The 21,835-nt window shown below is 40.6% G+C and overlaps 4 protein-coding genes across 5 annotated transcripts; 2 read left to right on the top strand and 2 right to left on the bottom strand.

Moving 5' to 3' along the window:
* The first annotated feature begins 1,181 nt into the window (after nucleotides 1-1,181).
* si:ch211-140b10.6 (protein POLR1D-like) lies at nucleotides 1,182-3,554 on the top strand. Of its 2 annotated transcripts, none has more exons than XM_038728010.1 (3): nucleotides 1,182-1,332; nucleotides 1,841-1,915; nucleotides 2,938-3,554. In XM_038728010.1, the coding sequence occupies exons 1-3, from the start codon at nucleotides 1,307-1,309 to the stop codon at nucleotides 3,275-3,277; spliced, it is 441 nt and encodes a 146-aa protein (XP_038583938.1). In that variant the 5' UTR covers nucleotides 1,182-1,306; the 3' UTR covers nucleotides 3,278-3,554. The 2 variants fall into 2 exon arrangements, with proteins under 2 accessions (XP_038583938.1, XP_038583943.1); XM_038728015.1 differs by lacking the exon at nucleotides 1,182-1,332 and adding an exon at nucleotides 1,655-1,751.
* Nucleotides 3,555-4,765: 1,211 nt separating this feature from the next.
* pdx1 (pancreatic and duodenal homeobox 1) lies at nucleotides 4,766-9,481 on the top strand. Its single transcript, XM_038727976.1, has 2 exons — nucleotides 4,766-5,917; nucleotides 8,454-9,481. Exons 1-2 carry the CDS (start codon nucleotides 5,521-5,523, stop codon nucleotides 8,837-8,839), a joined length of 783 nt encoding a protein of 260 aa, XP_038583904.1. The 5' UTR covers nucleotides 4,766-5,520; the 3' UTR covers nucleotides 8,840-9,481.
* urad (ureidoimidazoline (2-oxo-4-hydroxy-4-carboxy-5-) decarboxylase) lies at nucleotides 9,372-10,746 on the bottom strand. Its single transcript, XM_038727988.1, has 2 exons — nucleotides 10,054-10,746; nucleotides 9,372-9,915 (listed from the first exon to the last, which is right to left on the bottom strand). The coding sequence occupies exons 1-2, from the start codon at nucleotides 10,226-10,228 to the stop codon at nucleotides 9,569-9,571; spliced, it is 522 nt and encodes a 173-aa protein (XP_038583916.1). The 5' UTR covers nucleotides 10,229-10,746; the 3' UTR covers nucleotides 9,372-9,568.
* A 139-nt stretch (nucleotides 10,747-10,885) lies between these two features.
* Nucleotides 10,886-21,245, bottom strand: flt3 (fms related receptor tyrosine kinase 3). The gene is given in 25 exon segments (XM_038727960.1): nucleotides 10,886-12,643; nucleotides 12,777-12,882; nucleotides 13,552-13,651; nucleotides 13,756-13,867; nucleotides 13,983-14,105; nucleotides 14,433-14,554; nucleotides 14,687-14,799; nucleotides 14,961-15,117; nucleotides 15,249-15,359; nucleotides 15,450-15,554; nucleotides 16,579-16,711; nucleotides 16,831-16,943; nucleotides 17,036-17,226; nucleotides 17,318-17,420; nucleotides 17,539-17,639; nucleotides 17,809-17,986; nucleotides 18,099-18,237; nucleotides 18,392-18,561; nucleotides 18,773-18,885; nucleotides 18,992-19,103; nucleotides 19,221-19,286; nucleotides 19,289-19,338; nucleotides 19,441-19,592; nucleotides 20,448-20,527; nucleotides 21,139-21,245. Coding segments are annotated over 25 exon segments (2,961 nt in total). The 5' UTR covers nucleotides 21,149-21,245; the 3' UTR covers nucleotides 10,886-12,442.
* Nucleotides 21,246-21,835: the final 590 nt, after the last annotated feature.

Raw genomic sequence — 21,835 nt, 5'->3', positions numbered from 1 at the left:
ATAACTACCGATGCGGAGTTATTACCTATTAGATAGCCATATCTGTCTTGGTATGATGCATTTTTTGATAAGGTTAGGTTTTTTATGGTTATGCTGTTTCAACATGAATGATTATATTGTACTGCCATAAACTGTTTTCCATAAACGGTTAGTTTGTCAGTGAAACCAACATTCTCACAAGGCACCTCTTCACAAGGGGTTTTAAGTAGTAACTTATGGCTGTATTAATTGTTAATAATTAATTGTGTAATGCTTTGTAGAATAGTAATTAGCCATTAATAATAACAACCTTTGCAAAAAATCTCACTTGCAGGTCAGTCAGAATATGTGCAATGAGTTTCTAATAAGCTATCAGGTCTGCAGATATGAATGTTACGAATTAATAAATAAATGGTAATAAGCTATCAGTGCAGTTTTTTTTTGTTTTTGTTTGTTTACCTTTATTTATTCAGGGGAACTTCACTGACAGGAGGCTTGATCACATGCACACCTGGAAGCTGCCCAGTACAACCACAGTCGCATCTGCTGGCCACTGAGCAGCTCCACTGTTGGGGTAAAGACCTTACTCAAGGTCACCTCAGTGGTTCACTTTCCACATCCAGATTTCTCCTGCTGCTCCGGGAACTGAACCGGCAACCTCCCGGTCACCTTTAGGCCACCACTGCCATTATAGTTAGTTACTTTGCAGATGAAGACATTTATATAACCAACAAAATAAAAAATTAATTAATGATGCACTAATGCCGATTAAACTGCCCCAATAGAAAATGTTAAAACGCCAAAAACTGCAACATTACAATGCACTGACATATTGATGCATCATCAATACTAATGAGTAGGCTACATGTGGTGCAAAATGAGTAGGCATACCGTATTTTTAATTTTAACACTTATTTTTACTTGTAATGGATCGTTTTTATACTTTGTGGTATTTCTGCTTTTACTTAAGGGGCTACTGTGAACCACTACTTTGTGTAATTTGTTTGATTCAAACTGTGCAAATAAACAAAACTCAAGCTAAAATATCAAGATGTTAAGTGGTATTCAAAGCGTTTTCGACTTTAATTGATCCATGAAATACATTTACTAAAGTTATTTGTGTCATGTTCGTTTTCTGTCACAGAAAGACCTTTAACAGTTAGTTGCTGGATGTGATCAGGCATCGCTAAGGACAGCGAAAAACACAGGGTCCTCCGTTGAAGGACCTCGCGGAGAAGTAAACAGGAAAGATGCTGGAGTAATTTACGTACAACAATCGATTTTAGTCTATTTAATTGTATCCCTACTTGTAATTGATTACGACGCGATGGCAGAGGAAAACGACCTGGAAAAGTACGTAACTATGTTGCTGTTTGCACCCACTTAACGTTTGTAGTTTGCAGCAGCGCTCACTTCTAGCTAGTTTACCTTCAAACCCGTAGCTTAACGTTACCACCCCTCCATCCGTAGGGCTATTTTTGGTCTACAGCTGTTTGTTTTGTGTCGTAAGACGAGGGTGAGTGTGTAGTGGTTGTAAGGAAACCCTGTCACCATGACAGATATCGTTAGCTGCCTTTGCTGTGTGGTTAAAGGTCGGCTAAATCAGTGTCTCTCCTCTGCCGAGACTCTGCTGATTCAGCAGCTCGGGTCAAACGAGGACACTGCCGCCGTCCCTCATTCACTCACTAATGATTCACTTTCTCCTTTACACTCTGCATCACTCTGTGTTCTCTCACTTAATTAAATTATTCTCCCCTTGGCTCCCCCTTGAGGTGTTGTGCCATCTTTGTCCTCAACTTATCCCCGGTTTCCTCCCCTTCACATGACTCGTTTTGATATTTGTCTTTATTTATCCATGTAGGCGCGCAGTGGAGGAGCTCCTGAGGGAGACTGACAGGGCTCGGGTGAGAGCAGAGACCATGGGCCCCGCAGGATGGTGAGCACTTTATTGACATGCCATCTGTATTAGCCTGCACATATCTGCCATCTGTGGACATTTAACTGCTACTCATCAGCTTCGCTGTACTTGCACTGGGGCAAGTTTTGTTCTTTGGGTGCATCACCTATTTGTGGTGTGTTTAGATTTACTCTGCGCACACTCTGCCTTGTTTCTGTGCTATATTCTCAGCCAATTTGTTCATGTCCTTAATATATAATGTGTACACAACAGTAGCTACTTCTCCCTGGATCCACATCAATTTATTTAGACAAAACAACACATTAAATCTGACACCTATTAAAAAAGATGCCTCCACATAACATTACACATTTTAGGAAACCAGCATTTATAGCAACTCATTTATTTGTAAATAAAATTATGCTTATTACTTTCTGGAGCTTTTATAACTGCAAATTAATTTCATGTCACCATTGCATGATAATTTACTGATTCTGTATTGATCGAATGTATCAGTACTGTATTATATAACTGTATTTGAGCTATGTTGCAGGGTCATTAATGGGTTTGTTTGTTTTTTCTGAACTCACTATATTGTTCTATATGACTGAAATGAACAAGGTTATAGCCAATTTACTAATGTTTTATTGTGTAATTATTTGCCATCCCCCAAACTGTCTTCATTATGATACTGATTATGCCAGTATACCCAGCTACAGTAAATGCAGTGCTAGTTACCCTTGTTGCTCATTTTGTCTTGGCGAGGGTGCAATTTAAAAATACTCAAACCAAATGAAATGGATTATGACGAGTGCATAGTGACGCAGATAGGTTAAACAAGGCTGGACTACAATCGATCTGTTTTCAGGCATTTCAGGAGCAGTGTATTCTGTGGGAGATGGAAACTCCCTTTGGGGTGGACTTTGTTTATTTTCTGGCCAAAAAGTAGTCAAGTCAGCCTTTATTATCATTTCAAATGGTTATTAGCTCTGAATTCAACTAAGGATGTCAAGTCTATCCTGTCAGATGTAAAAAGTGTGTCTGCTCACTCCTCCTTTCAGGTTGAAGTGTCCCCTGCGGAGCCCCAACAAACGCTTCCTCCTCAACACCCTGCGCTCCACTGGCCTGCAGGGGCGCACAAGTGAGCCCAGAGACGGACACTCCATCTCAAGAGGGTACCTGAGGAGCGACTCCCCGGGAAGAAGACGGGACCGCAGCAGAACACCTCCCGGATATCACAGAAGCAACGGAGGCCACGCAGACCATAAACACCATCACAGGGAGAGCTGCAACAACAAAGATAAGAAGCAGAGTAGTGACAAAGACGGGGGTTACAAAGACGGCAGAGACCGGAGACATGGGAGGGATGGCCAGAACAGAGACAGACTACTTCATGAATAAAGACCTGGTTCTTTTGCAAAGGCCACTCCCTGTCCAGGGAGCACAGAGGTGGGCACTTCTGAAACTGCTCTCTGGCGAGCTAACACACCTCACACACCTGCTAGCAGGCTGAAAGACCTCCTATTCATGTTGGACACCGCATAATAGAAGCCATATAAGACTTTCCGGGTGGAGAATTGTCTTGCAGTTTACTGTTCATGTTTGAGTTTGTTTTGTAGCTGGAGTATTTTTCCTCCTGGTTTTCCAATAAATAAAGTAGATGTTATATTTCTGGAAATCAACTCATTTTAGCCAATATTCTAGGGCCCTCCCCTCTCACGTTCAATTATAATGTCGTTCAATTATAATGTCATTACAATTCTTTGGTCATTATTCACCAGCCCTAATGTTTACATAAGCCATGCTGCTGTCGCCACTGGGTAAGCACATTTTATCACGTGTCCAACTTTTTTGACATGTACATGCAGCTATCAGAAGTGGGTTTGTTTGTCAAAGGAGAAAAAAAAATCTTGTTTTCCTGACACTCCTACATGTGCAAGACTCCTCCTGAACAAGTGGCCTCCCGCAATGGCTTAATAGGACTTTAATAAGGCTGTAATGGCAACAATATCTGTTAACTGTTATTATAATAATAATAATCCAGTGATTAAAAAGTCACAATAATTCTACTTGTTTTAATGGGGTCATCCGGGTTTCAAGACAACAGATGGACATTTGCTCAAGCGTTGAAAGTGGTATAGGGCCTTTTATATCTTTCCCATCCATTTGTCTCCATGTGTTTAAGCTTACAGCTTACACTCTTTTATTGTTCTGCATCCAGAGAGTTTTTATTTTTATAAACGTGGCACTCTCTTTGTTCATGATGACCCTTATAGGTCTATTATAGTAAAATTTAATCTGCCCTACTCCTTGCTTGAGCCATTTTACGCAGAATCTGAGAAAAGAGTCTGTCAGCCAAAATGCGCTTAACGCCCCTCATGCCTCATAAATCACATTGTCCGTCTCCGCTGTGGTGGAGAATAGCTTCGGTTAACTGTTTCCTTCCTCTTTGAAACAATGATCAAATATAAACACCATTAAGCCATAATGCAGGGGGGTGATTTGTATAGAATTGGTTTACTTGAACTTTATAGCATCGCTGAGTGCCCCATTAAGATACTGGGGAAAGGGCCATAATTGCTTTTGAAGAACTCAGTGCAAATAGTGTATTGTTGCACGCTATCAAGGTAAAAGCCCCGCCATCCTGCACAGTTTATGAAGAATAGGTAAATCACTCCGATCGGAGGCTCAAAATGTGCGTAAATGCTGGTGGTGAGCTCGCGGGGCTGTGGAGACACGCTCCGCGCGCTCGCCGGTTAATTGAGTTCTTTTGCTCACTCCAGCCTAATTGGTTAACCGCGAGAGCTGTTGTTAATGGGGCGAACACACACCTGCCAAAGGCTAATGGCCAGCAAACATGGCGAGAGTGCTGCAGCGGCCGCAGCAGCAGCTCGGTGTTTGTTATCGCCGAGGGCCCTTCGTGCGGGGACCACACGCGCTAAATGGTGTTAAATGATGCATTTAGAGCAGTGTAATGGGTACGTTTAAAAGTCACAAAGGTGTAGACAAATGAAAAAAAAAAACGAGGGTGTGGAAATAGACTATGGTGTTTGAGTTTTTTCTCCCGAGTTTCCAAGACAACTGTCTCATCATCCAGGTCTCTTATCTGGCAGGTCAACCAATGTTTGCGCCCATACATATCGATTTATCAGCTGCAGTGTGCAGACGGGAGGTATAACCATATAAATTGTCGATGCTTCATTGTTTGAGGACAATCCTACATGAGAAAACATGTTTCTTTCGTGCGCTCTAGACTTAAAAGGAGCTGTTGAACCTTTTTTTTCTGTGTGTGCAGGCAGGGTCTTGGCTCTCACAGATTCACCTGTTCACCTGTCGATGCTATAGGGGACAAACACGGGTGGGTGCCAGGTAAACGTCACGGTATTTACAGAGTGGCATTGATTTACGCGCTGACGGCCGTTCTGTTCAATTTACTGAAAAATCCCACAAGCTGCAAGATATCCTGGAAACTGAGGGCTACGGGTCTGCCGTTTTGAGCAAACAGTGAAACCAATGGCTTTGGCGCTGCAGGGTCACATGGTGGCAGAGTGACACACCTGTGTGGAGCCGTGAGGGGCCTCGCAGTTGCGCCAGAGACCGGTAGAGCAGAACGTCCACGCCAAGGCAGGGCGCAGGTACGGTACATGTGCGGGTCCACGGAAGCCATGAATCGGGAAGATCATTATTATCCATCTCAGGTTTTTAAAGACTCCTGTGCCTACCAGAGATCACAGGGGGAGGACTACAGCCACAGCCCGCCGCCCTGCCTCTACATGAGCAGGCAGGTGCACTCTGTCTACACACCGCCGGCCATGGGAGTCTTGGAGCAGGCCAGCCTTCCTGACATTGCCCCCTCTTACAGTCTACCCATGCGGGAGGATCCAGGTGTGCCTCAGCTCCACCATCCTCAGGGGCTCCAGCAGCAGTCTCTCACGCCTGCTACAGCCTACGGAGACACGGGGGATCAGAGATATCACCTCCCTTTCCCCTGGATGAAAACCACAAAATCTCACTCGCACACCTGGAAGGGACAGTGGGCAGGTAATTCTTCAAAACCGCCACACATCAGTAAATGTCAAGTAAATAAGATCCCTATAACATAGACCGTTACGGAATAAAGAACTGAGATTTTAATTGCAATCACTCCATAGAATAAGATTATTTCAAAAATACATGCACCGTTTTGTTTACAACATTGCTCTGTAGCCATAGCAGTAATAAGTGAGTTTCTTAGTGACTCTTTCTGAGGCCCGTAATGACGACATGCTCCCAACAATATGATCCTGGGTGTTTCAGTTTACCTTGTCAGTCAATTTGTAAAAGGCCCGGAAGGTCAGCGCTTGCTTTTTATCAGGTCTTATCGTCACAAAAATGTTGGTTTTGTCTTTACAAAACATTGTCACAAATCGCCATATCTCAAACCATCAAAAGGCTGCATAGCCTATTCAAGACTATAATAGGCCCTTAAAACACCCAAATCTACAGCAGTGGTTTTTGATTGATGTATGCCTTAAAAAAAAACTTTTATGCTAACAGTGAAACGTTAGTCCAAATTTTACCATTTAAATTAAATTACTGAACCATTTAATTTATAATTTTCTTCTCTTCTACTGGGTGGTATTTTAATTACATGACACTTTTGGCTTTAATTATAGGCATATCAAACTAAATTTTGTTTTCTAATGAGCTGATTTTCCTCAGAGAAAAATGTGGACGTCATCCAGACCACGAAGTTTCTGCCGCAAAAATCATCAGAGAAAAGTTTCAGACGATTCAACAAACCTTTATTCTACGTCACTGATTTGATATAGGCTATGGCATTTTTTGAAATTAAATCATATTCCGTATCAATTGACCTACTTTTTTGCGCAGTTTTTTTGTGAATGTTAATTGGTTATAGTATACTGAAGATATATCAATGACTTTCATATGTAGGCTGTATTTTTTAAGTAGCATGTTTTCACTAAATTTAGCAATAAACTGCGAAACGTTTTTAATAGACGCTGACACTAAGAGGGCTTTCATTTCAAAAAGGTTGATGTAAGTGTTACAAAATGTAAGGATAATATAGTGGATGCCAGGGTCAAAGCTGTCAATCGTGCTCTTATAAATAGCTAGTCCTTTATACCGTCAGTGGCTACACGTTTCTTAGTTGGTGTTTACAGTTAAATTGTTATAGCCTGTATCTTATTGTCCAGGTAAGTTTTAATCAACAAAGAGACATTTCTAGAGGGAAAGAAATATATTTTTCAATGTCAAATATTTAGAGGCTACATCACTTTCTGCTCTAACTAGCTGATTGGGCCTTTTATTGATTTGTAGGTTTTTATTTTTATTTACTATTTATTGTAATGCACCAAATCACCAAAACAAATCCCTTTATATGTGTAAGCCTACTTGGCAAAACAGCTCATTCTGATACTGATCGACTGCAAGAAAACCCCCAATAATAAGGCAAAATGTAGGTTTGGCTTACATGTCCATTAAATGCGTTCTTTTTTTCTAAAGTTGTTTATGTAATAAATCGTTTTTTGCATGACTGTTTTGATTTTGATGTTGAGGCCATGTGTAAGTTATAAGGGTCATTCCTGAACTGAGTTAATTTACTAAATCTAGTCGTGTTCCTTCTGACCTGAGGAGGGACTCGAGAGGTCCCGGGTAGTGAGGAATAGCGCGATGGCTTTAGAGACTGCAAAGTTACCTGTTTCACTCTCACCCTCGTTTTCTTCTAAGCTTCCGCAAATCAGCCACAAAAACATTTGCGTGATTGAACCACGTCTAAATGTGTGCTCTCAGATGTCACAAACTCATCTATCAATGCAAACTCTGCTTTTATCATGTTTAATTTGTAATAGCCTATCTGATCACTAGTAGGATGTGGGTCACCACATGTAGGCTATACATTAGGCTATTATTTGTTTTGTCCACAGTAATAGGAAACAACAACCTAGAACCGATTCAATAAAATTTTATTTATATAGCGCCAAATCACAACAACAGTTATCTCACAGCGCTTTTCATAAAAGAGCAGGTCTAGACCGTACTCTGTGATGTTATTTACAGAAGCCAACAATTCAACAAACCAAAACCTTAATCTTAATCTCCAAAATATGTTACCCATAATCTTTAAAAGCTGCACTGAAATGGAATTTAGTGTTTTAAATATAATAGGCTACATTGTCCTGACAACATATTACAGCTTTAGAGCGTCTTCATAACACCTGTTGCTTCCATATTTCAACTAAGGACGTAGGCAATTTTTCGGTAAATTTTAAATAACTGTAAATTCCGTGTAACGTTGAATAAATGTTTATTTTACTGGCTATTAAAACAAACATAGCCAACACTGTGGTTTCTGCAGGTAGGGCCTACCTGCTGGAGTTGTCGGAAACTAACCCATGCACTTCTAATAAGGCTTATAGGTCATGTCCAGTAAAAACTTAAAGGATAATTATTACAATTAATTTACTCTTTACTTTAGATTTAGTCCATACTAAATAAATAATAGGTAGGCTACACCTGCAAACTTTAATAAATGATAAGCACTTGTACACTTACAATCTCTGTTTGTCTCTAGGACCATACGTAATGGCGGAGAGTGAGGAAAACAAACGCACGAGGACGGCCTACACGCGCGCCCAACTGCTGGAGCTCGAGAAGGAGTTTCTGTTCAATCGCTACATCTCGAGGCCGCGCCGCGTGGAGCTGGCCCTGACCCTGAGCCTCACCGAGCGCCACATCAAGATCTGGTTCCAGAACCGGCGCATGAAGTGGAAGAAGGAGGAGGACCGCCGGAGGGCGAGGGGGGGCGACCCGGACCAGGACTCCTCCATCACCTCTGGAGACCAGGGGGAGGCCGCGGGAGGGGTCTCCTCTACGAACGGACCTCACACCACCTCACCCTCTGTTTCCCCGCAGCACGGCCACTCCCTCTCCGTCCCTGGGTCCAGAGAGCCCGCATAGACCTGCAGGAGGGACTTACATTCACACTGCAGGGATCTTTTTCAAATAGGCTATTTAAGGCAGCCCACCTGAGAGGATTTATATTTTAGGAATCATATAAGATACAGAATTAGGGCGAAAATTGAGGGAGGGAAACCAACAAATCTCCCTTAGAGTTAAGGCATTTAAATCTGGTGTTTATTTCCCAGGGACCCCCTTGAACTCTCTCTCTCTCTCAAGGACCACCTATACCTCCTTATTGGATATCACTGCCTATCGTTTACTGGACTGAAGGGACTTTTTTTTTTCATCCCACTTCACCCTGGTTGCTTTGAGGGCTTTTGGGCACCAGATGGCATGCTGAGACAACCAAACCATGCAAAGCCCCTTCAGAGGCACTGTTTCATGGCCTTATTAAGTTTTACAGTGCATTGTTTTCACCTCAGACATGTGAGTAGCATACAAGCATGTTTATGAATGTATATATGCTTTATGACTGTATTTGCCATATTATCAGTGTCCACGTGTAAATAAGGCTACGCCATGTAAAGTGTTCAATTAGAATCAACGATACACATATTTTATTGTTTGAATCATTAATTGTACAGTACGGTGGATGAATGACACATAATAAAGTTGGAATAAAGCAAATATCACAGCCTATGCAGACCTGAGAACAATGCCAGTCTTTACCACAGGTGGTTAAACTGGAACAGGAGAAATCCAACAAACTCCAGTAACTAAAATGCATTACTTGTTGGTTGCGTCAGTTAGCACGAGACCCTGGAGACGCAAGCGGCATATCTTCTTCACCTCCTCGATGCCGCGCGCCCTCTCCACCGCGCGCTCGTTCTGGCAGCGCTCGGACAGCTGCAGCAATATGCTCGCCTTGTCGTTCATCCGCGCGCAGATGACGAATGGGAACCCGAAGCGCTCCTTGTAGTCGTCGTTGAGCCGGGCTATACGCGAAGCTTCCGGGGAGCTCAGAGCGTCCATCCCGGCTCCAGCCTGCTCCTCGCGAGACTCCCGGGTCAAGGTGCCGCTCTGGAGGTCTCTGCCCGCGAGGTCGGGGTGACACCTGAGGATCCCCTCTTTACCTGCACAAAGGGCGACTCTCAGATTAGTTAGTAGGCTAATGTTTTATCCCATGTAGGCCTGAGGGGCAAACATCCACCCAAAACTTCAGCAGAGCTAAACACTAAGTAAACAGCTACTAAAATGTAGGACTGTCTCACCCGATTCTGGGAGAGCATCGATGAAGTCACTGATTGCAGCCTCAACAGCTGTCAGGCTCACAAAGGGACGCCTCGACCACACAGCAGCTGCTACAATGGGACACTTCTCTACCACATTGCCGAAAATATTCACAAACTCCTCGTAAGGAAGCGCATTCACTGCGTCGATGTCCATGTTCACGTGGGGACACTACACAGGCAGCGTTTGTCGACCTTCGGACAAAACCTTGCAACAAGGGTTCATGCACTGTTGGACACAGCCCCTATGCCTGCAGAGGTTAATATTTTCCTTCTCACATTAACTGCCAAACTTTTGAAATAGAATGGAAATAGTTTGCAAATGTGTTTAACACCGGGTTCAGACTTCCTATGAGCTCGACAGACGTCGTGCTCACTAGTATGGTTTAACCCTCAGCCGACGCCCCGTCAGACAGATCACTGTATTTGTGCCTTCCACTACGACTTCTGTGACGGTGATCAACAGGCGCGCAGAGCGCTCCTCAGTGCGCAACTGTAACCGAAGCAAAGAGCCATAGTGCCGCTAAAAGTGTGAAACAGATATAGGCGAACAGCAACAGTCGTTTTTTCTCACTTTCGTTGATGTTTTTCTCTACACCAACAGCCAATTCAATAAATTCAACCCAGCGTGATACACACCGCTTCGGACGCCATTGTTTGTTTACATTCTTGTTCCCGGAAGTCAGTCCCTATAGCACCTCCTTCCGTCAGAGATGATTGACTAGATGGGAAAATAAAAATATTCCTCTTCTGGCCTCTTGAAATGCCCAAATAAAACAATTGGAGAAGAAAATCACTTTTTGGTTGACCTAGATCGTTGTTATTAAAAGTACGTTTTATTGCAGGTATAATGCTATTCCTAAACATGACAATATAGCCTAATGTATTAAAAAAATGTTAAAATAAAATAGAGAAGCTTGGTTTGAACAAATACATAAATGTGTACAAAACTGAGATAACACAGGCCACAACAAAATAATTACCATTACAAGACAGTATTTTAAGGCAAAAAGGTTGTTTCTATAGGTCTATGCATTGTAGCTTAAGACAATCAAACAAACAAAAAACAATTGTATGAACCTTGAACCTTGATCAGTTGCTACAGGCTGAATGTAGAAAAAGAGTGACAACTCTAGGCTATAGCTTACAAGTCTAAATACATGTGTAGGGAAGAGTGGCACAACCTAACACATTTTGGTTTGGACTAAATAACTGAAAAACATTTGCGTTTGATTAATCATATTTTTATACAAGCAACACACATCTCGATACAAATGAACACTTGAAGTTTATTTCTAGGACCTACCGTTCTTGTACAATTGTGCTGAATGTTGAGGGAGTGAAATTTTACAACTTCTCCCATGTGTGGGGTTAGTTGTAACACTTGCTAGAAAATTCTGTTCATCCAAAAAATTCTATCTGATTAAATTAAATTATATGTATATATAGGTGAATAATTTATGGATCTATATATGACAGATATCCACACATCCATTTAACCCTCAACCAATCATCCATCATGAGTTGATAAATAGATAAGTAGATATTTGTAGATATTATCACTTTCCATCCATGATATATATCATATAAAGAAAGAGAGATGTCTTTTCATCTAAATTATGGTCTATCATGGATTTATATTCAAATGGATGGACCAATGGATAGATGGATTGTATCCACACATCAAAATATATATGTAAATATTGATAGGGGTTAGTTGTAACCCCACTCTGGTGAGTTTGTCTTTAAGTTGGTCAGCTGTACTACGTTTTAGGCAAAAAAAATGGTTATTAAGGTAATCCATGATTGGATTCAGTGACTTACACACACAGCTCAGAAATCAAAAAAGAAGTATGCAACAAAAATGTACTTTTATGCTGTGAAAGCGCTCTTCCCTATCTTGACAAAAATAAGTCCAATCACTCTAAAAATTGTAGAGAGACCGTCTGCTGGCTCTTTGATAAACTGACCTGAAACACAATCTGCTTGACCCTGTGCAACAACGTATAATGTCTGTGTTACATCTTACCCCGTGTTAGCTTGTGCCCCGTGCTCCCCTATATTACATAGTCCTGAGAATTTTAGGGATCCTTTTCTCACTTTTAGCTGCACAATAAAAAGATAAAAAAGTCAGTATTTACATTCAGACCACATTGTCAGTGAGAATATAATTCGCTCAAATCCCGTAGGGGAGAAAAAAACCCATTGTATGTTTGGTTACTTCTGGAGATCCTGAAAAGTTATGTTAAGTATATGCTACATGTCCCGAGTAAAACTTTTTAATATAATATAAAGCAAATGCAGTCTCCTGTAACTATTGTTAGATAAAATGCTTTGAACATTTGGTCAACAGGCTTTCAGTGATAGGGGATCACTCTGTATCAGACGGCTTCAGAAGCTCCTCCTCAGCTGCCACGGTGTCTACTTTGCTCTCTTCAGTCGCATGGGTTCGACAGTAGTTATTGGCTGTCTGCGTCTTGTTCTCGCTTTGTCTTGTCAAGGCGGAAATGTCCAAAATGGCCGGTGCATTCTGGTAGTCGCTGGATGACTGGTCGAGCATGTTATGGTAGAGCTGATAGAGGAAGGAAGAAAAGGAGTAAGTTTAGATAATAATGTTGCTTATAGATCAGATACAAAAGGATAAAACTCTGCTTCAAATAGACTATTTCTACCCACAGTAAGCTGGCCTTGCTCTACAGGCCTACCTTCTCCTCTCTGTCTGTCAGCATATCACACATGAAGGACACCAGTTTGGAGAAAGATGGCCGGTTGCAGGGATCCAGGGCCCAACACTTGCACATCATCCCGTACCTGGAGAGGAAAGTCATAGAGAAAAACTATGAAATATTCATAGATTTTGTCAATAGTTGCTGAAAGACTTCTTGTCTATGAAGGTTCCCAGCTGCACTAACGCATTTGTTTGGTCTTGATGACAGCAGGTTAAGAAGTACTTGTAAACTTTACTTAAGTGAAAGTACTACAACAATGTAAAACACTTAAACCTTAAGTAAAGTACTTAAGTAAACGTATTAGCAAAGTGCACTTACAGTAAAACATCAAAAGTAAAACTGTAAAATGGCACATTTCATAGCGTTCTATATAGGTAACATTATTGGATAAATGTTACTTAAGTATTAAGCAGTGTTTTACTGTTCCAGCTGCAGTTAAACTATTTTATATACAATTATAGACAATTCTGGCAACAGTTGGGTCCTTATTTTCTTAAAACAAGTGAAAAGATCTGTTAGTGCAGTAAGTATCCTACAACCTGTTTTTCATATGAACCTGTCTAAAAGAAAAACCTTGTTGTGTTTTTTACTGCCATTGTTCATTGTTATTACGGTGCAAATGATTAAAATATCTTCATCGTTACAGTGTACAGAGTTGATTCTGAATCTGGTCACTGTCTTGAATCCATTCAAATATTGTGTCAATTTATTAGAGAAACATAAAGGTCGCATACAGACTGAAGACACCTACACAGACTCGTCGGCGTAGTATGGACACTCCATCTTAAATCCTCTCTCAATCATTGAATAGAACGTGTGATCCACCTTCATTCCTGGGTACGGAGTAACACCTGAGACCAACAGTTAGACAGACAGAGCTGGTGTTAATCATTGTGCAGGAATTGATTGTGTGCTTTTTAAATGTGCTGCCCATGGAGAGCGCTGGCGAAGCTACCGAGTGAGAAGATCTCCCAGAGCAGAATGCCATAAGCCCAGACGTCACTCTTCATGGTGTATATCCCCTGAAAGGTGCTCTCCGGTGCCATCCACTTCACTGGCAAACGCACCTGACAGACAGCAAATGTATGCGTCAATGTGTGAGACACGGTGAAAAAATATCCAGAATGTAGCAACCAATGAATGATGTAAAATAACATTGATAGCAGGCATCTTGCGACATACATTTCCTCTCACGACATAGTTGGAGTCGTTTTCAATGTCCCGGGCCAGTCCAAAGTCACCAATCTTCACCAGTCTGCCCTTTGTCACTAACACATTTCGGGCTGCCAGGTCTCGATGGATACACTGCAGACAGACAGGACCAATCGTCAGGATATTTACTTCAATCACACCACACATAATAGACAAAGATCAAGCCCATAACAGCAGTTTGCAGTTTGAAATGTTTGTGTTCTTTGTAGACAAGTCATTTTAAGCATTTATTGTCATGTATTGCATAGAAAAAACTCACGACTGAGAAGCAAGAACTAGGGGGAAAAAAAATGCATTAATTGTGAAGCAATCATCAGAATAGTTGCTGGAAAACATCAGCTGTGTGTCAGTGTAGAGAGTGTGGAGTTGACAGATGTAAATGTGGAGAGTTTGTAGTGTGTGTGATCCTTTGTCCCTTACGTTCTTGGAGGACAGGAACTCCATGCCTTTGGCCACTTGGAAGGCGAAGCTGAGCAGGTCATCAAAGGTCAGGGCTTGCATGTCCACTGTCTGATCATCTGGGTCTTCGTAGATCTCTGGGTCTGCAGACAAACTGGCATCAATTAGGAACAACACTGATCCCATTCGCACATCACTGAGCTGTAGGTGTTCATTTATTAGTGGATCTATTTGACAACATGCGTGTTCTGACTTCAGATGGTATTTTTTTCAACCTTCAAAGCTGTCCATGTCACCGAAGTTGAGAGTGAGGAGGGCGATGTCCTCCTGCCCTCTGGTGGTAGAACAGTGCATGGGAACGTAATTGTCCAAAGGTGTGTCCAGCTCACTGAGAAAACAATGGGACAGGATTGTGATTATGATGTTAAACCAGACATCCAAAAGAGTTATTTAACAAATATGCTTGTACTTGTATTGCCCTTTGTTGCCCTTATTGCCAAATTAGTCCACCAATTTTTCTCCCACCCCTTGTTTTCCCCTTGTTCTCACCTAGAGCCCTTCCCGCGCTGCAGGTTGTGGTAAAGGCTGGTGAAACGGTCCTTACTGAAAGCATCAGTGACAGACTTGTGGTAGCGGTCTCTGTTTTTCTTTAGGTAGTTCAGTAGATCTCCAAAACAGCAGTACTGGAAAATCAGGTATGTGGGTCCTGTATGGGGAAAACAAATATTATTTAAAATTTATCAGCACTATATAAACACTTTACAACACACATAATGTAGTTGTAAGCAAATACATCTCATATTATTGTGCATGTGTGTAATTAGTGGTATAATGTACCTGTGTCTGTGCATGCCCCGAGCAGGTTAACAATGTTGGCGTGTTGACCGATGTGAGTCAGCATCTTGAGCTCTGACATCAGAGCCTCCTTCTCCATCGTCTCGTGTTTTTCTGCAAGGTCAAACACCACATCACCTACTGAAATGACCTCCATAACATTTTGCATTTCACTCACATAAAATAAATATGTGAAACACTGACCTTTAAGCATCTTGACAGCTACCTGCTGTGAGACTCCAGGTTTGCTGATGCCATACGCTGTAGCCTGGACCACCATGCCAAAAGCCCCAGAGCCCAGTTCTTTACCTGGGACACAGAAACACCTCACTTTGATTTTTGCTCACGCTGAGCAAGGGTAACTTGCAGATCAGATTGAGATTTTACATGTAAAAACACTGCTTGCTCATAAGAAAAACAATTTTCTGTACAATGCATTGTCCAGTGCTACCTAATGTGTTTGGGATGTGGCCTTTTACAAAAATGTGTCTATAAGTTGTTAGCAGTCACCAAAAAGTGATATACCCTCTAAACGTCTGGTTTGATTTATTAACTGTTCCAAGACCCAAAGAGGTAAAACCCCAAAAGAAAAGGATGCTAGTTAGAACTATATGAAGCCCAACTTTGTTTTTTCTTCTTTCCTCACCCATCAATTGTCTCACGACCCCTCTTCTTGTGCCCCTTTGAAGGGGCCCAACCCCTAGTTTGGTAAACTATACCCAACATTGTAAGAAGTAGTTGCATTACTGATTGCATCAAAAGTAAAACAATTTAATAGGCCTATATTATATCAGTCACAGAGGCTGATTTTCTGCAAACCTAGTACTTTTACTTAAAGTGGTCATATTATGCTCATTTTCAGGTTCATCATTTATTCAGGGGTTGTAGCAGAATAAGTTTACATGGTCATATTGCACATTGCTGCAGCCCCCTTTTTTTACCCTGGGAGTTGAACCCTCAATTTTAGCTACCGAGTGAAGCATTGCACTTCTACAAGATCTTTGTTGGGTGTTCGCACATGTGCAGTAACTAGTTAAACACTACTAGTCAGTCAGAAGCACCTCTTGTCACTGTGTGTGCTGTAGCTCAGTGTGTTTCTCCACCAGTGTTTTTGAGGGCCTGACAAGCTGCTATGCGAGCATTATGAAGCGTGTTACAAAGTGACACAGATAGGTTACGGAAGTAAAGGCTGGACTACAATCGAGCTGTATGGCTTTTATGATTATATTGTTTTACTGATACTTTTACTTAACAAAATGATCAGAGTACTTCTACTACTGTCTTCAATACCAAACAAATACAGTAGTGGTCTGGTATCAAGTCTACTGCATACCCAGTTCGAGGTTCTCCCTGGGAAACTCCCATTTCAGGTCATACTCAAAGTCATTGAAGTTTATGTAGATGTAGTCATTGTCGTTGGGTCCAACCATCTGGATCATCTGAAGCTGCGGCTTGTACTGGGGTTTCTATTGAAAACACAAAGGGGTTGGCACCATGTCCTCACATGTGTTTATGTATGTGTGTGTGTGTGTGTGTGTGTGTGTGTGTGTGTGTGTGTGTGTGTGTGTGTGTGTATATTATATACCTTCTTTTTGACAAAGTACATGAGCACCACACTAACTACTGCCAATGCCAGAAGCAGAAGCATACTGCCTACTTTCAGCACCATCAAGCTGCTGTCATCAATATTTGGAAGACCTAAAAACAGGGATGAAGGAGAGTTTATAATGACAGTCATCAAAAAACAGTCAGCAATTCAAGATTTTGTAATGTGAAATCAATCTCGCTACCTTTGACAGCTTTGACTGAAGGTGCTTGGTACAATATGGTGTTTTGAGGACTGCACCAGGAGCCAACTGAGTTTTCCAGGCAAAACTTAAGACTGTGTCCTTTCACTAGATTGGTATGTAGGGAGCTCTTGATTGTCTTGTTACAGGAGACATCCTCCACTGTGTGACCAGCATTTTCGACTGTTTGACAACTGTTATGAGAAAAGAACAGGGTCTTGAGGAAATAGCAATCTGAGTGTGTATGTGTGCCCTCTGATCTGAGCAGTCCAACAGTGAACATACCTGTCGTTGGAACAAGATTTCCACGTATAATTTGCTGGCACAAGACTCACAGTCTCAACGGTTATGTTACCCCCAATACTACTGAATTTGAAGTCCGGATTGCCTGAAACAAAGTCAGCGGACAATGAGCTTTGCACCATTTAAAATACATTTGTAATATTATTGTGCAGAAGTTACATTAATAAAAACAATACCAAAGACACACAACAAATCTCTCTTACCCACAACACACACTGATATATTTGCTGTTTGTTTTTTTCCTCCAGCCTCCAAGTGTAACTTATAAAGTCCTGATTTGAGTTGATTACATAGTTTCACAGTCCTACAAAGAGAGAGTCAAAGCCAACATTTGTATGGTTATATTTTCCAATAGTAGTTGTGGGAAAAAACTGAAATATGTTGTACATTTCTACATGCTGATGGCCTTTTGCAACATTGTTAGCATTTCATCGATAGAGTTCAGCTCCAGGAGCATTGCTTCATGCAGCTACCTGTGTTCTGTCACCCAGCTGTCCCTGATGCATTTAGTCCTAGTTTTATCAGGAGCTTCCCAGAAACAGTTGTTGAGCACAGGGCGGTAGGAAACACTGGCTTGCAAACAGGAGCTGGATACGTTCTGAGCCAGAACTTCCTTGCTCTGATCCAGCTTGAAATCGATGAAATCTTCAGCTGAGGAAACACAAGAATGAAATCAGTACAAAAAAAGAACGAGAACCACAGGAAAAGTTGAAATTACTACACATGCAAAGAGAAAGAGCCAAGTGAAATTAGTTCTACCAACCCTTTACGTGAATGTGGACTAACTTTGGTTTGAAATTTGGAAAACTGCAGGTATATGTGCCACTGTGCTCCACATCAAGTGATTCTATGAACAGGTAGGCCATCCAATATCCCAAATGTAAGTCATTTTTAATGCAAATCTGGGACAAAAACATATAGATGTTATGATTTGAATGGGAAAGACCAGTGCAGTAGTTTATGATTTGTGTGGTAAGATTTAAGTATTAAAAAACGACAGGGAAATAAATGAAAATTTAAGGAAAAACTCATTGGTCTCAGTAAGAAATACTATACCTTCTTCTTGGCTTTAGAGCAGGTGATTGTTTTGGCATCCATTATTTGGCTGCCATTCTTCCACTCAGGTGGCTGTTGAGACTTTATTCGGCAGCGAAGCAGTAAAGACTGACCAGTGCTCAAAGTCACATTAGAAACTTCGTCACTTTTCACTGAGTCACTCCCTAGGACTGAAACACACAGTAGGGCCACAAGTCACGCAACAGACTTGATGGTCAGGTGATTCTTTTGTTAGATTGTTTGCTATAGCACGATTAATTAAAGAAGACAAATAGTTAGCAATAGTTAGTAATGAGCAAATTAGATTGCGTCTGTAATCATTCAGTATGGATAAATCTTTTGTACGATGTATTTAATGAATTTGTTTACATATTTAATTACCGTAGTCATACAGTTGGGAGCATTCTTGTCCTTCTGTGTTACTGGCACAGCACATCACTCCACTCTCAGCATACAGACTGCTGGATATTGAATCCCCACGCTTTGCGCGGTTTCTATTCAAAAGGAGGAGAAACATCATTATTAAAAGAAATCACACTATAATAAGATGTTTTTTTAAATAAAGTTAGTGTCAGCAGATGATACTGCATGACATCTTACCCAGTCCAATCAATAGTTGGCTTTGGGCAGCCCTCAGAGATGCATTTGAAATATGGGGATTTCTTTTGGTGTTCTAGGCGATCCAGTGTCAGCTTTGGTTTTGTGGGACGTCCTGGAAAAAAAATGTATTTTACTATCACTTTTAAAAAAAAAATCAGCATCAAACTGTCTAGTGTTTGTTTGCTTTACTGAGTGCTGACTGAGCGTTGTAGTAGAGAGTGTTACTCACCCTTTACACAAAGAGACACTTTCATTGACCAGGTCTCATTGCTAGTTTTACAGCTCAGCGTGTACTCCCTGAATCTGTCTGAGAGAGCGGTGGTAGGACCATGGAGTGACTCCCATTTCTGGTGAGGATTTAAGGAAACGTATAAGTTTAAACATATACACGTGAGAAAAAAAGGGGGAAACACACTTACATACGCACACACACACAGATATTTACTTACACTGTCAGTACTTGGTCTACTCCTCTGATCCAGTCGCAGACAGGGTATTCAGATAAGTGCTCCAGGGAGATGTTGAGTTTCTTACCAACACAGGCCTCTACGCTGACAGGACCAGATGAATTCACATAGTCTGCTGGAACAAAGAATGTCACCTGAAAGACAAGACTCAATATTTAATTATCCTGCATTAACTAGCATCAAGTAGCATGAAGATTTTATTTAAATGGTGCAAGAACACATAAAAGAGGCTCATATGAGATGATCATAAAAAATTGATGACTGTTGTTTCAATGTTAATTTTATCATTAACACCTGTGCTTTAACTTGTCAAAATAATAACGTTAAAGCTTTTCTTGTGTCTGCTATTACGGGTCTGAAGCTGTCATACTAAAATGACAGACTTTCTTCACACGCCATTAACATGTTGAACAAGCAATGAAGGAAGTAGTAGCCTACTCTAAGACTTGTACTTTAACGCTATGTGTTAATACACATGCATATGTTACTCATATATCGTCTTTTAAGGATATGTGTATATATTTGCCACATGCATGTATTTATTTTTGTAATAAAGTTTTAGTAAATTTATTTATTTAAGTTTATGCTATTTCCCTCCCTGATTTTTTTCAACCCCTTATTGCTTTACAGTTCTGTTTTTCTGTTTCTAAGTGAATCCACATTATGTACTCTGAAAGGTCTCTGTCTCTGTTTAGTCTGGTAATCTGGCCCTGTGAATGGAAGACTCTGGCTACGACATTCATGACAGCCATGCATGTGTTGGCTGTAAAAAGCAAACATTAAATATCATTATGATCTGTAAAACCTGCAGTCTGACTGTCTGTTGTGTTTCAACTATATCAGTTCATGCACATTTTAGTTCGAAATCATTTGAGCTTACCAAAGAGTAACAATTTCCCATAACTTAATAATGCCCCAGAAATATACAGTAACTCAAATAGACTATGCGAAAGTAATTTGCATTGTTAAGTTAAAACATACTACTTTACCTCATTACTGGTCATGCAATGCTGATTCTGCACCGCCACACCATCAGAGCAGTGCAGCACCACAGCACACAGCAGAACAGCTTGAAAGACAGAAAATGTATAACTTTATTTCAAATGTTTCTAAATAGACTGAATCAATTAAAAAAGAAAATGATATTTGAAAGAAATATATGCAAGAATTATTAAGTAACACAAAACAAGAAACAATGACAGTATTGCCATAAAGATAAGTTAACCGCTCAATTTATGTGTTTTCAGTTTCAGTTTATTTACACTATATAATATATGCATTATATATATTTTTTATATTATACTTTTTTTTTTTACTAAATTTAAAACCTGAGTCTGATTTTCCCATGTTTTGATATTGCAGGGACACATGAATAGTCTACTGAGGTTTAAACTGATTTGAACGGTCATCCTCTCAACACACAGCCACTTTTGATCCTCATAATGATGAACTACAGCTGAGTGTCGAAACCTTCTGAGGAAGACCAACAATCCCCCAGAGACCTAATCTCCATAAATGAAATTTGAAAGATAGCATCCTTCCGTTCAATTCAACATCAAACATTTTTTTTATAAACATGCTTAAATTCTGTCCTTATATGTCACAATATACTTTAAATTCACGTTTCCTCAGTGCCATGAACTCAAACAACAGAACAGAGACCGTAAATGTCTCACTCACCCGCAATCATGTTTTTCTGCCTCCGTGTTGATGCTCTTTCTGTCAGTGTCACATACTCAAATGTACGCTCAGACAGCGAAACTTTGAGATGTGTGCCTAGCTTTTTAACAGGGGAAGTAACACTTTATTGTTGACGTTTTCAGCCACGCCTGCAATATCTGAAGTGCAAAAGCATTTTTAAATAGACCGAAGAATAGACTAACTTAAAATGTTTTTTATTTTATAAGATGGCAAGTGTGCGCAGCTGCAGTGTTTTTCTCATTTTGAGTAAAATATGCTTCAAACAAATTTTTTATGTAACCTAGTGGAGACAGACAAAAGCTTATTGAAAAGAGAGGTGTTATTAGGCTGCTTTGTATGTTCTCAATTACTGTCATAATCTAATATGTCTTTCCCTGAATATTTAAATGAACTTATCTGATCTCTATTACTTTTTGACCTTCTCTTGTTTTTAGTCCTGATGTTGTATTCTCCTACGTCTATTTTTGTACATTTATATAAATTAAGTTAAAGCAATAATCTGCGTCATAACCTCGGATATAATTTAACATATGTTATTATTTATTGCAATGAAATCAATTCAGCTGACGACTGAAAGCACAGACTGAAGAGCTTGATCCTGCAAACTCAAAACCTCAATGCTCAAAACCTCTCCACCCCTTCATCTTAAATATTCGTTTGCATTCACAATCTCTCC

This window comes from Micropterus salmoides, unplaced genomic scaffold, assembly GCF_014851395.1.
Source record: "Micropterus salmoides isolate LMB-PRFRI ecotype aquatic unplaced genomic scaffold, ASM1485139v1 Ms_hic_scaffold_1, whole genome shotgun sequence".
In the NCBI taxonomy this organism is placed as follows: domain Eukaryota; kingdom Metazoa; phylum Chordata; class Actinopteri; order Centrarchiformes; family Centrarchidae; genus Micropterus; species Micropterus salmoides.
The sequence above is the reverse complement of the archived record's forward strand: the minus strand, read 5'-3'. Positions and strand labels throughout refer to the sequence as shown.